Source organism: Lithobates pipiens, unplaced genomic scaffold (assembly GCF_037356315.1).
Source record: "Lithobates pipiens isolate NorthernLeopardFrog02 unplaced genomic scaffold, aLitPip1_a1.2 Scaffold_18, whole genome shotgun sequence".
In the NCBI taxonomy this organism is placed as follows: domain Eukaryota; kingdom Metazoa; phylum Chordata; class Amphibia; order Anura; family Ranidae; genus Lithobates; species Lithobates pipiens.
This window is the reverse complement of record NW_027507758.1, coordinates 338,041,225-338,056,049: the sequence shown is the minus strand read 5'-3', so window position 1 is coordinate 338,056,049 and position 14,825 is coordinate 338,041,225. Positions and strand designations below refer to the sequence as shown.

At 38.8% G+C, this 14,825-nt stretch overlaps 1 protein-coding gene across 3 annotated transcripts in view; it reads right to left on the bottom strand.

The window, feature by feature from the left end:
- Nucleotides 1–14,825, bottom strand: part of COL12A1 (collagen type XII alpha 1 chain) — a 246,833-nt gene that overhangs the window by 142,633 nt on the left and 89,375 nt on the right. For 2 of the 3 annotated variants that reach the window (XM_077487376.1, XM_077487375.1), the window contains exons 15-17: nucleotides 7,063–7,329; nucleotides 3,151–3,343; nucleotides 563–681 (exon numbers count right to left, since the gene is read on the bottom strand). The exons of the other annotated variant lie outside the window; for it this stretch is intronic. In XM_077487376.1, coding sequence (XP_077343502.1) covers nucleotides 563–681; nucleotides 3,151–3,343; nucleotides 7,063–7,329 — 579 coding nt within the window. The remainder of the gene's footprint in view (nucleotides 1–562; nucleotides 682–3,150; nucleotides 3,344–7,062; nucleotides 7,330–14,825) is intronic. 3 annotated transcript variants of the gene reach the window in all.

Genomic DNA, 14,825 nt, shown 5'->3' with positions numbered 1-14,825 from the left:
AAGGGTTGATAACCTCAGGAAATAAGGTAATATACCTACATCAGTGAAGCAGAAGCAAATTAACAAATTGTTATAACTGTGAGCATTGGTGGATCTTTAAAAATCCACATAATGAATATGTGGTTGAAAAGTGGAGAATGAATACTTTGACCTTTTATAATCAGACCCCCTTTGCTTTGTTGCTATGCCCTTAATTTTTGTTGTCATGCTCTGTATATATCAGAAACTTGGAAAATGATGGGTACCTGCTATGCTTTCTTTATGGCTTCTTAGATGTGAATTTACTGCATAAGAGCACCATAAAGACCAGTGTCAATGGGGTTTTGTTTACATCAGTTGGGTTTTTCATGCACATGTCAATTAATACTGATGCCTTTGACATAAGCAAAACCCCTTTGGCACAGGCCCTTACAAGAATCACTTAGATTGTGGCAATTGACCCAACAAATAAGGTATCCAAGTCAATGTTAGTGGAATAATCAAAATAACCTTTATAGGTACGTGGTAAATAAATGTTTTTTAGAGTTGACATTCACTATGCCATTATCTGTTGGAAATTTACCAGCATCCACAGGGACATCAGGTGCATCTGATCGAGTTGTCATTTCTTCTCCAACCAAAGGTGCACTCACTCCTTGATCAAAAACTCCAACAACATTGACCTTGTAAGATGTTGCTGCCCTGCACAGGGTAAAAATGATTGAGGTGTGTCACGTTATCATTTAATACATATTATTACTTGTTGGCCAAGTTGTAATTTGTGAAGATACATTTATTAAAGAAGCAGTTGTAGAAAATGTACTTCTTAAAAACATTTTTTTTTTTAGCAAACAAACATTTTAATATATGTTACAAATGTATTCCATATATAACTGAAACAAAGCACATAGTTAAAGGCTAAGTTCACCTTTTGGGAAACAATATGTGCATTATTATTTTTGCACCCATGATCAGTAGGTTATGGGTGCGATGCCAGGCTCCTGCACACTCTCAGTATAGCTATCTGTCCATACCTCTGATGGAAGGTCAGTGAACTATGAGAGCGCTCACCAGTGCCCTCGCAGTTCATTGAGAACTACAAGTTGTCTGTGGCAATGGAAGATAGTAGTTGTAGTTTGTTCATTCACATAACTCTGTGAATGAATGGCATGGCTGTGTGGGTAGAGCCCCGCATGGCTTCACTGTTTTTAAATTATGACAGCAAGTGCAGGCAGAAGACCCCCTGCCAGGCTCCTGCACACTCTCAGTATAGCTATCTGTCCATACCTCTGATGGAAGGTCAGTGAACTATGAGAGCGCTCACCAGTGCCCTCGCAGTTCATTGAGAACTACAAGTTGTCTGTGGCAATGGAAGATAGTAGTTGTAGTTTGTTCATTCACATAACTCTGTGAATGAATGGCATGGCTGTGTGGGTAGAGCCCCGCATGGCTTCACTGTTTTTAAATTATGACAGCAAGTGCAGGCAGAAGACCCCCTGCCCACTGTCACAGGGAGAAGATTAAGGGGTACGAGGGGGGGACTTCTGGAGCATGTTACATGTTATACCTTAGATATGTAACATTATCCTTTAGTTTGCATTAAGCTAGAGATCCTGAGATATTAACAAACTTAATGCAGATGCAGATAAAAAATCTATTAAAATCAGCTTGGCTCACTAACTGCAAGCAGCATGTACAGATTATTTTACTCATTTGTATTTTAAAACATAGCAATGTGTATCTAAATATATATCTTAAAGTAGATGTAAACCCAATCAATGTAAACCCAATCACTAAAATACTATATAAAATGTAACATGATAGTGTTAATCCGAACTTTATTTTCAAGCTTTTTAAACCTGAAGCTTTCATTTAAATAATAATTGGTGTCCCCACCATAACGTTCCTTCCTGTCACGGAATGAGAACACTCTGTCCCTGCCTCCCATTGGTCTCTTGAGCTGTCACCCTGTCACTTGTTCATTTCGTAGTGTCCATAAACATATGTGTTGACACTCATTATGCAGGTATGTTCAGTTATTGCCACCATTAGGAAGCCCATCCTGAGCAATAATTTGAAGCTACCACTGCAACATGTGCATTTAGACTGGAAGTGGAAACAAAGAAATTGGAGGGGATCAGCATCACTAAGATGCAACTACATTAAAAGAGATTAAACGTTTTTTTTTTAAAGATAGATGTTTAGGATATACAATAAATTTAGCAAATTAAATATCTTCCAGGTAGGGTTTATGTCTAAGATTAAGATCATAAGTGGATTTATTTATAAGCTAGAAGTTTCACTCAGAAATCAGACCAAAGAAATCAAGTTTTTCCTGGGTATGTCTGCACGATAAACTCTTTTAAATATCAGTATTAACTTTTCATCTATGTTTTCATTTGATTTATTGACCTATTAACATGATTGGTCCAGAAGGTGCCAAAAGTATGCAAATTTCATCATTGCTATGTCGATGTCACAACTGAAGAATCTGGACAATCGAAAAAAACTAAATCTATACCTTTTAGTGGAAATATAGTATAAATATAGCGTTAAAAGAAAGTTAGGGTGGTCATGCGGTATACACTATGGGGTTGGTTTACTAAAACAAGAATCTGGTGCAGCGCTACATGGTAGCCAATCAGCTTCTAACTTCAGCTTGTTCACTGAAGCCTTGACATTAAAACCTGGAAGCTGATTGGTTTCTATACAGAGCTGCACCAAATTTTGCACTCTCCAGTTTTAGTAAATCTATCCCGGTATGACTGAAATTCATGTACTCTTCAGAAATTCATGTGTCACTGAGAAATCACAACAACCTGTGAAGTAGCAAGCACTTCCATTACCTGGAATCATAGGTCTCCTAGAACTAAGTAATGTTATTAGTAATGTGAACTGGACTTAATGTTTGCTTTTATTGGGCAAACTACAGATTCATCAAGTAAAGGTTAGCATTGCTGCTCATTACAGTGTTATGGAAATATCTGGACTAAACATAAAAGAATAACAATGTCCCATTACTGTAAATGAGATTTCATTGTGAATGATTAGGTAGTTTAAAAATACTGCCAAATCTATATTGCTGAAGGTGTTGAAAGAATTATGTCAAGCCTTATACACATTACTGAAATGGATTAATGGAATGAAACATTATCTCATTGTTTCTCCTACCTGAGTTCTTCTAGTACCACTGTATTATCATAAGGACCAACCATCATTTCTCCTAAATGTCTTTCATCCCCTACAGGATAGAAAGTGATTTTATATCCTTTCACTTCTCCTGGGGCAGGTTCCCAGGTCACTCGGAAGGTTGATATAGTTGGATCAGATGTTTTCAGGTTCCTTGGTGACTTGAAAGGAGAAGCTAAAGAAACAAAATAAAAACCTTTGTAACCACTTAAGGACTGGAAAGATTTGCCCCCTTAATGACCAGGCCATTTTTTGCCATTACAGCACTGCGTCGCTTTGACTGACAATTGTGCAGTCATGCCACATTGTACCCAAAGAAAATTTATGCCCTTTTTTTCCCCCATAAATAGAGATTTCTTTTGGGGGTATTTGATCACTTCTGCGGTTTTTATCTTTTGTGCTATAAAACAAAAAATGAGCAACAATTTTGAAAAAAACAAACAATATTTTTTACTTTTTGCTATAAATTTCTAAAAAAAAAGTTGTCATCAGTTTAGGCCAATATGTATTCTTCTACATATTTTTGGTAAAAAAAAAATGCAATAAGCATATATTGATTGGTTTATGCAAATATTATATAAATAGGGAATAGATTTACGCCATTTTTATTATTTATTTATTTTTTACTAGTAATGGTGGCAATCTGCGATTTTTAGCAGGACTGCGACATTGCAGTGGACAGATATTATTGTCAATTTTTGGGCCAGTGACATTTATACAACGATCAGAGCTAAAAATAGCCACTGATTACTGTATAAATGTCCCTGGCAAGGAAGGCGTTAACACTAGGCGGTAATCAAGGGGTTAAGTGTTCCCTAGGGAGGGGTTTATAACCGTCGGGGGGAGTGTACTGACTGAAGGAGGAGAGAGATCGCTGTTCCTGATCACTGGGAAAAGCAGATCTCTTTCTACTCCCCTGTAAGAATGGGGTCAGTTTGTTTACATACACAGATCCCCATTCTCTCTCTCTGTGTAGCGATCGCGGGTGGCCAGTGAACATCGTGGCTGCCGGCAAAGCACATCAGCTCCAGCGTCGCACCGCGGGCACTCCTATGCCATCCTACCGCAGTATAATGACGATGGTTGGTCAGCAAGGGGTTAATAAAGCAGATTAAAATTGTTCCTGAAACTGAATAATAGCTCATCTAAATCAACATGACAATAAAACAAATGTATTCTATGGTTAAAGTAAGAACGAAATAACAACTCAGTTGTAAATTCCTAAAACTATTAAGAAATGTGGGTATTGCTCAATGTATCTTACTCAAACAAGTTAGAAATTTGAGAATTTTTCTATTAGGGTAGAAATTTTATATACTGGGTTGAACAGTAAACTCCAAATGTTCCCACCATGGATCTTGTAGGTCAGATTTTAAAGAGTCCAGATAAAGGCTTAGTTGAAATGTGTTAGTGCTGGAAACACTGATATTTATATTTTACATTTTACCTTCTTCTATGTCTTTTTTTTAAATTGAATAACAAAAAAGTTTAATTGTTAATGTTTCAGGATGTGCTGATCCTTGGGGTTATTGCAACTCAGATGTGGGTTTGTTTATCTCTACTTAACATACAGGGGTTGATTTACTAAAACTGGAGTGTGCAGCTATGCATGGTAGCCAATCGGCTTCTAACTTCAGCTTGTTCAAGTTAGCTTTGACAAAAAAAAAAACTGGAAGTTGGTTTCTTTGGAGAGCTGCACCAGTGTTTGCACTCTCCAGGTTGAGTAAATAAGCCCTAAAGTACGCATATTGAAGGGTTTGCAGGTATTAACCTTCCATTACACTTTCATTTCACCCAGTAACTTTCTCCCAGAGCTTCATATAGTATTTTTGTTGGCTTCCAGCAAACTTGTACTGACAGAGATGTAGGACATTGCTGCCCTCCTCATACAATACCAGTTGCCTGGGTTTACCTACTTTATGATGGACTGAACCACAATACGCATACAGAATAGGAAATTCACCGTAGGTGCATATTATCAGCAGCATGCAAAAATGCGGTCAGCCCAAATTAGCTTGCTTGATCTAATAATAAATTCATCACTATCTGATACACATTGACAGCACAGCATTTTAATTAAAGAATGTATAGAGTTTATATGCTGTCCTAGAGGAAACTTAACAAAATATTCCATTGCAGAACTGGTAACATATGTGGCTCAAGGGAAAAAAGATTTCCTGGCAATCATTCTATTGGCAACTAAACTGTCTGTGTTTCAGCCTCTTTTATATACCATTATACACTTCAGTCACTCTGAAGTGTCTGAAGACACCAACTTCATTCCGGGAAGTACCATAGTTGCCATCACAGTTTCCATTGATTGTGAATAGCACATTTTATTGCCGGGGGGAACTAACCATTAAACTGAGTCCCATAATTTTTCAACAAGAAGTGCTGATCATTGCAAAAAATATGGTCTACAGCTCTTGCATATTACCAAATCATTCTTTGTATATAATTTAAACTACAGTAGAAAATCACATCATCACATATGGATTCATTTAAATGGTGTCATAATAAGTAAGATATGTTGGGAGGTGAGAAGTTGTAATATTAAGCATACAGGTCCCTTAGGGAAATGTTAAAACTTTAAAGATGGTAAATGAAAGATGATGGCTGTAGGTATGTAAGAGTTAAAAACTGTAATACAGATTTTAAACCTGAAAGGCTGAGCTGAAAAACAGATGTTGGTGATCCCTTCCAAAACTAATTCTTGAGCTGTCTATACATGGAGAGACTTGTGCGACATTCCCACTGTGCATGGTGTATACATGGCTGCAGCAGGGGATCCTGGGATCCAGCATTATTGTTTGAAGAGGTTAAGCTAGAAGGGAATTTCTACAGATTCACACTTATTTGTTTTACTCTTTATCCAGATTGTCTCCAATACAAACGGAAAGAGCCTTTAAAAGGTATGAGGGAAAGGCATAGATTTAAAGTAGAACTGTGGCCGGACTATGGGCAATTAAATATTTACATATTCTTAACAAGCAGTAAATAAAGTTTAAAACAATCCTTCAGTTACCTCTACAGCTACACCCATGTTGGAGTAATTAATCCTCAAATTTGTAGCCAAAGATTCTCTGATGCACTTCTTCCACAACACAGGTGCAGTACAGTGTACCCACAGTTTTCATGTGAGTTAGCTGCACTTTGACATAGATTTCTATTATGTCCCACAGTTTTGATGCACTTTCAGAAAGTGCACCAACACTTCTGCATGCAGGACTTTTGGTACGCTTTCAGAAAGTGCACCACTTTCAGAAAGTACCAAGTGCAGCTAACCCACATGAAAACCACGGTACACTGAGCTGTAAACACAGAGCAGGTGCACAGGAATGGATGAGAGAAAAGTGCTGAGATGGGAACTTAAATACTTTACTGCTTTTATTGTGAGCTTTAAGGATAAATTGCTCCACAGTGGCTGTAAATACAGAGCTCACGCAGGTCTTATTTTTAAGCTTACTGCTTGTTAAGGATATGTAAATATCTGAATGTCAATAGCCTGGCAACAATTCTGCTTTAAGTCTATTGGTTTATATTTATTTTGTATATAGAAAACAAACCTAGAATCAATTTATGTTAAGCTATACCCATACATATATAAATAAGTGTATTTCATACATGGTCATATATTTCCTATCTGCATTTTAAGCTGAACTGAATTCAGCAGGAGAGAGAAGACACAGAAGCCCCAATATAATATGCAATGAGTTTCATTGCACGCTTCACGCTTCAATGATGCTTCACATGGTTTATCCTTTGCTTTATTTTTAAGACACACATTTGATTGTGGGTTTAATAGCTGAGTCCAGTCAAACACTCACAAAAGAGCAGAAAATATAAACCTCACAAACACATGTTTATTAACAGTTATCCTTGGTTAAACCCTACCTGTTGTTCCTTCTCCTTGTCTTGCTTTTCCATCTCCTGACTTGTAAACTGGGACAACGGTTATATCATAGGTAGTTAAAGGTTGGAGCCTTCTTAGTACAGTTGTAGTGGCTGAGCCAGGCATTTTAGCAACAATTTGCCTTCCGCCTGCTCTTGGCCTATAGATCACACGATAATTCACCACATTTCCTGGAGCAGGCTGCCATGTGACTTTCATTGTATTTTCTGTTTCATCGCTTACTGTAAGAGTCTTTGCATTTGGTGACACTATGGCAAGGAACATAATTATATTTGTGTTAATGTTCACACATATATATAAAATTACACATTTTCAGGTTTACTTTGAACATGTCCATATATCTAAATTATATGCAAAATATATTGGTAGAGCTGTGGACATTTGAAGAAAACTTAGCTAGACTTTCAGAAGTTGGGTATGCTATCTTTTCTAGAACAAATATTGGCCATGTAGCCATTATCTACTGCTCCTTCAAAGCAGAATGTATTAATGAGATTCCTTTTCCCACTTAAACATGTTCCTCACACTCATATTAGAGGGGTAACTTCAACGTTTAATGTAATAGAGTTTTCCTTTTCAAAAGCACAGCATACATAGCGCAATCAGATTCAATGTTTTCTTTAACATCTTTTGAAGCAGAGCTCCACCCAAAAGGAGAAGCTCCACATGTTTGCACCCTCCCCTCCACTGCCACATTTGGCACATTTTTTTTGGGGGGGAGTGGGTACCTAGTTTTGACAGGTACCCGCTCTCACTTCTGGTTCAGGCCGCTAGGGTGATCTACGAGCATGTTCGGGCCCTCCTCATTTCCCCTTGCAACCTTCTGGGATACACACGGGTCCCAGAAGACAGCATGACCATTCTTAATGCACACCACAACTCATGCATGTGCAGTAGGAAACTAGATGTGAAGCTGGAAAGGCTTCACTGCCGGTTTCTCTTACTTACAATTGAAGAATCGGCTCAGGCGCCAACATCACAGAATCCCTGGACAGGTAAGTGTCCTTATAATAAACATCGGCACCTACAGTATTTGTATCTGCTGAGTTTTATTTTATTTTTTTGGGGAGATTGGAGCTCCTCTTTAAGTCTTTTCTTATTCTTGAGTATCCAGTATCTATTTCAGTGAGGTTCCCAATACAGTGGTGGTAAATTCTCCTGTTACCTTGGTGGTCAGTGTAAACCTTCCCAATATATTGTGCTTAGTGTAAAATTCCTCATGATATTGGCGGCCAGTGTAAGTACCTTTATTACATTGTTGGTCAGGGTAAAGATCCCATTGAATTGGTGGTAAGTGTGAATCCTCCTGTTAGATTGGTGGTCAGTGTAGAATCCCCTTTTAATTGAGGGTCAGTGTAGAATTGCCCTTAAATTGGTAGTCAGTATAAATCCCCTAAGACAATGGTGGTCATTGTAGTATTGCTCTTACATTGGTAGACAGTATAAATTCCCTATTACAATGGTGGCCAGTGTCAAATTGTTCTTACATTGGAGGTCAGTGTAAATCCCTTATTACATTGGTGGTCAGCATAAACTTCTTTACATTCAAGGTCAATTTAACCACTTGCAAAGCAGCCACCGCCGTTATATGGTGGCAGGTCGGCACGTTCCCTAAAATCCGCCGTAAAGCAGGCTGTATGGCGGGGGACCCGTTTCATGTGGCCAGCAGCCGCATTGTCCGCTGGGCACTTACGATCACTGGAACGAGAGCCAGAACAGGGATCTGTCAATGTATACAGACAGATCCCTATTCTGACAAGGGAGTTAGAGAGAGATCTGCTGTTCCTAGTGATGAGGAGCAGTGATCTCTCTTCTCTTCCAATCAGCCCAGCCCCCATACAGTTAGAAACACTCTCAGGGAACACCCTTAACCTCTTTATCGGCCCCTAATGTGAATCCCTTCTCTGCCAGTGACATTTATATAGTATTCAGTGGCTTCTTTTTATCTTTGATCGCTGTACAAATGTCAATAGTCCCAAAAAAGTGTCAAAAGTGTCCGATCTGTCCGCCACAATGTTGCAGTCCCGCTAAAAATCGCAGATCCCCGCCATTACTAGTAAAATAATAAAAATAATAAAAATGTCATAAATATATCCCCTACTTTGTGGAAGCTATAAAAACCGCAGAGGTAATCAAATACCACCAAAAGAAAGCTCTATTTGTGGGGAAAAAAGCATGTCACGTGACCATGCAATTGCCAGTTAATGCAACGTAGTGCAGTGCTGTATCGCAAAAAATGGTCTGGTCATGAAATGGAAGAGATAATCTCCATAGTCAAAGACTGTCCTACTAAATTCTCACACACATGGGCCTGTTGGTCCCATTTTCGCACCACAGCCAAATTTAAACTACTGACAAACCAATCCCTGATGAACCAAACACCCTAAAACATTAGCACGTCTTAACAACCCTGCTCGCTAGTAATGAAGCTTGAGAGGATAACCCTCCCTCCCCTACACAAGGGAAGATTGAGGGAGGGCCATGCACAACCTTATAAGCCAACACCCTAACAAACCCAGCCCTAGCGCCTTAACACTTCCCACATTACCCCCTTCGGGAACAATAGCAGAGACTGCAAAGCAACTTAATATTCCCTTTCCCTTCCCTCCGTCCCATCCTGCACTCCCCCTCCCCCTCACCCCACCACCCCATCCCCCTATTCCTTACGCCCCTTTTTTTTCTTTTTCTTCTCTTCTCTTTTTTTTCCTCCTTCTTTTCACCTCCCCCCCTCTTGGGTTTACAACCCAATCCTCTTGATATATCCACTAAAATTCCAGCTCACCCACTATTGAGTTACCACTGACTTTGACCCTGTAGTTGTTAGAAGGACCTACTCACTCAGAGTTGGAAATTTTCCCATGAACAAGCAAACACCCGATTTCAGAGACACAAAACACGCTTGTCGATATTAGCTCCAAGTAGAAGATCTGACAAGGGGTTAAGCACGACCATTTAGCGAAATAACCATGACCGAACCTCATGTCTTCCTCATACCACACTCTGTTGTATTAAACTATAACTTTTTCACTGCAACTACTGTTACCAATTAATGCTGTTCACCACTGTTGTTTAAAACTTTATATTGGATATTACTGCCTTTGGCATTGGGTTTTAATACAATGTAAACCAGATTTTTACTTTTCAATAAAAAATGTATGAAAAAAAATGGTCTGGTCATTAAGGGGGAAAATATTCAGGTCTGTAAGTGGTTAAAAAAAATCTTACATTGGCAGTAAGTATAAAACACTAATACTAATCAGCGTAGAAACCCCATGGCGAATATAAATGCCCCATTACATTGGTAGCCAGCATAGAATGCACTCATACTGATCATCAATATAACTTGGAGGATTTGGGGATTTTACAGTTTTAAAAATAACTCTGACACTGAGGCACGTTTGCCTTTCACTGACCACTACTGCTGATAGGGGGTCTCCTTCCACTGGTATGGAGTCTCTTGCTGCAGGAGTCTCTGCCTAACCAGTGGGACGTGGCCTCTCTGTAGCCGGGCCACAGGTGCCACAGGTGGATGGGCTGCATGAGAGAGCCGGGCAAGCGGAGGAGAGAAGCAAGCAGATAGATAAGCAGAGATTACATCATCTCTCTATGACCGCACTGCATCACTGCTCTTCCGCCCTCACAGCTGGGCCTCTTCAATGTCAGAGCGAGGTGTGGCGAGGAGCAGCGAGATGACATCATCTGTCACTGGCCGCCCCGCATCACCTGCTCTCACTCAGAACTAAATGGACCAGTACTGCCAGTCTGCCACCAATGTAGTGACAACAATCCACATTTGGTGGCACTGGCTGGCATGGCAAGTGACATGCGACATCCACATGTGGTGGCAGGTGACGTGACAATCTGCAAATGGTGGCAGGTAACATGGCAAGTGACAATCCCAAAAGGTTGGTGACCACTGCTATGGGCTCTAGCCCCAGATCTTTTGCAGACCTAGCAACACCCCTGCCTGACAATAAGGATCATAGTTTAATTTATCTGATATCACATTATAGGACTTCTGCTTTATTCTTCAATATATAAAATAGTCATTTTCTGACTAAACATTTCTTTATATGCCGTGTCTGCTGTTAATATAACTAGAGCTTCAGGATTGGGAACTTAGCGGCCCCAATTATATCTATAGTAGCAGCACAGTACCTTAAAAAAATGTTTGGAGCCACGCCTGATGCAGTCTAGCACACCTTATCACCAGTGGGCAGCAATAAGGGAAATACCAGTTAAATTGCTCTTGTTGCCACATTTCCTTTATTGTTACTTTCTGACTATCCCCTGCTAGTCCATATACGTATAGTCCTTCAATAACCAAGACAATGGGGTTGATTTACTAAAGCTGTAGAGTGCAAAATCTGGTGCAGCTCAGCAACCAATCAGCTTCTAACTTCAGCTTGTTCAATTAAGCTTTGACAATAACACCTAGATGCTGATTGGTTGCTGTGCAGAGCTACACCAGATTTTGCTCTCTCCAGTTTTAGTAAATCAACCACTATATAATTAATGGAAAGGGTGTTTTTCTTTTATATCTCATCTCAGGAAAGATTAAACTTTCTGAGTTTCCAAGTAAGATGAATTGAACCAATATGAACTATTACTGATACAGTATATATAAACAATAAGGAGTCTATTAAAAAAAATCATACAAGATTCACACAATTTTCATCCAGGATTCACAAGGGTTTCCAATTTAATCCAAGTAGAAAAATTAAGTAATCTTGAGTGAAAGCTGTGTGGATTTTCTGTAAAAACAGTTATTACTAAGACCCCTTATTTATAGTCTTTATTATCGTAATATCATAAATAATGTGTATGCTGAATCTATGTGCATAACCAGGCAGAGTAATACATTTCTAGGCAATTTGTTCTAGGGCAGCTCACAAATTTACAGCTTTCACTGTGTCTGAGTGACAGGTGCGCTTTAGAAAATAAATTCATTTAGAAACCCAAAAATGTCAAATTCTGCATTATATAGGCTTACAGGCTACTTTTAAACTTAAGCCTTCAGTTTTAGCCCAATGTTTTTGATAAACCAGATAAAATGTGGAATTAGTCTTCTTCACCAAAAAAAAAAAAAAAAGATTAAAGACAACATCCACATGCTTAGCACATGTATCCAGATCTGAAAAAAATGCCTGGGAAATCTTTCAACAGATGTGTCTTAAGAGAATTTCCTTAAATTCCGAAGATTTTATGTAAAAAATGCATATCTTCATACAAATGTATAAGTGTAACATAGTCAAGTCTAAGCGTGATGGTTATGTGATGCAACTGAAACAGCTGCAGTGATCCTGCCATTAGACTTGGACCATAAGAAAACTCTGTTAAGCTTTATTTCTCACGGTACTTGCTGAGAAAAGATGATCCCCCACCAAAGCTGCTAGTCTCCAATTACTAAATTTGCCTGTTCATGGTGAAATGCATTACATGTTTTTAGAATGCTAATCTTCATAGTAATATAACTGGCAATACAATTAAATTGCTGTATTAATTCCCAACATGCTGTATATATGACATAATCACCCCATTATCTAAATAGTTTTAATTTAATATGCTAGTTTTTAACTTCCATGTGCAGTAACCCATAGTAATCAGTCAGTTGCTGAACTCATACCAGTACCCAATCAATTTGGTTTTGTTGCTATTAATGAATGCACTTGGAGCTCTGAGTAGGGTTGAAGCAAGTGTAAATTTACACATTACAGTTACCTTCACTCCTCCAGTTAAGCAACATTGGAATTTGATGTTCAGGAGCTAGCACACCTCTGATATAGCAAATCACTGTTCTAACTACCAAATGCAATTCAATTCCCCATAGAGTTTATGGGAACCACCAAAGAATTGGCTGTCTGCGCTGTGCTGAGAGTAGAAGCATGTCTGCTATGAAAATTTAGACTCAAATATCTCTAGATCAGAGAATAACTATATAAACTCTAACTGAATTACAACACATGTGTTATAGTACTGTTTATCAAATATAATTGCCTTTTTTTAATAAATTACTGTTTTGGCTTTAATCATCATTTTTTTATTTTAATGCAGCAGATCTCATCCAGCCATTATCATCAGAGTCATGAAATCTACAGTATACATACTTGCTGCAGCAATGTCATCTGAACATCATTGCTCTAAATTGTATTCCTGGACCATGCCTGCTGAATGTGAGTTGGTATGCCCACTTTTGAACTCGCCCTTGAAGCCAGCTTTCAATCCATGTACTCATCCTATGGTCCATGCCAGCGGACCTTATTTTGTACAGTAAATGTTTATGGGGGACTGTCAAATGCTTTTGCAAAATCCAGATACACCACGTCTATGGGCCTTCCTTTATCTAGATGGCAACTCACCTCCTCATAGAAGGTTAATAAATTGGTTTGGCAAGAACGATTCTTCATGAATCCATGCTGATTACTGCTAATGATACCGTTTTCATTACTAAAATCTTGTATATAGTCCCTTATCACCCCCTCCAAGAGTTTACATACTATTGATATTATGCTAACTGGTCTGTAATTCCCAGGGATGTATTTTGGGCCCTTTTTAAATATTGGTGCTACATTGGCTTTTCTCCAATCAGCTGGTACTATTCCAGTCAGTAGATTGACAGTAAAAATTAGGAACAATGGTCTGGAAATTACTTGACTGGGTTCCTTGAATACTCTCAGGTTCAAGCCATCTGGCCCTGGTGGTTTATTAATGTTAAGTTTCCCAAGTCTAATTTTAATTCTGTCCTCTGTTAACCATGGAGGTGTTTCCTGTGATGTGTCATGAGGATAAATACTACAGTTTTGGTTACTAGAGCCCACCAATTCCCTTGTGAAGACTGAGGAGAAGAATAAATTCAATACGTTTGCCATCTCCCCATACTTTGTAACCAGATGTTCTTCCTTATTCTTTATGGGGTCAAAAGGGTCGGTCCTCCCTTTTTTACTGTTTACATACTTAAATCATTTCTTGGGATTTTTTTTGCTCTCCTCCGCTATGTGTCTTTCATGTTCTAAATCCGTCCTTATTGCACCCTTACATTTCTTGTTGCATTCTTTATAAAGCCTGAATGCTGAGGATGATCCCTCAACCTGGTATTTTTTGAAGGCCTTCTCCTTTGCTTTCATATGCACTTTTACATTGGAGTTAAGCCATCCAGGACTTTTGTTCACTCTTTTAAATTTATTACCCAATGGGATGCATTGGCTAATGCCCTTATTTAATATGCTCTTAAAGAAAAAAACATCTCTCTTCTGTGTTCTTTGTTTCTAAGATTTTATCCCAATGTATGCCTTCTAGCAAGGTTCGTAATTTAGGGAAGTTGGCTCTTTTGAAATTCAGTGTCTTTGTATTCCCCTTATGTTTCCTATTTGCGTGATTTATACTGAAGCCAATTGACCTGTGATTGCTGTTACCTAAATTGCCCCATATTTCCACACCCGTGATCAGGTCTGTATTGTTGATAATCAGTAGATCCAGTAACGCTTTATTTCTAGTTGGTGTGTCTACCATCTGACCCATAAAATTGTCCTGCAAGACATTTAGGAACTCATGAGCCTTAGATGAATGTGTGGTTCCCTCCGCCAGTCTATGTCTGGATAATTAAAATCCCCCATTATGATAACACTTCCCTTCCTTGCTGCTAATCCAATTTGTTATAGGAGATCTGTCTCCCCTTCCTCCCTCAGGTTAGGGGGCCTATAGCATACTCCCAGTATTATTTTCCCTTTAGCTTCATCCCTTTGGA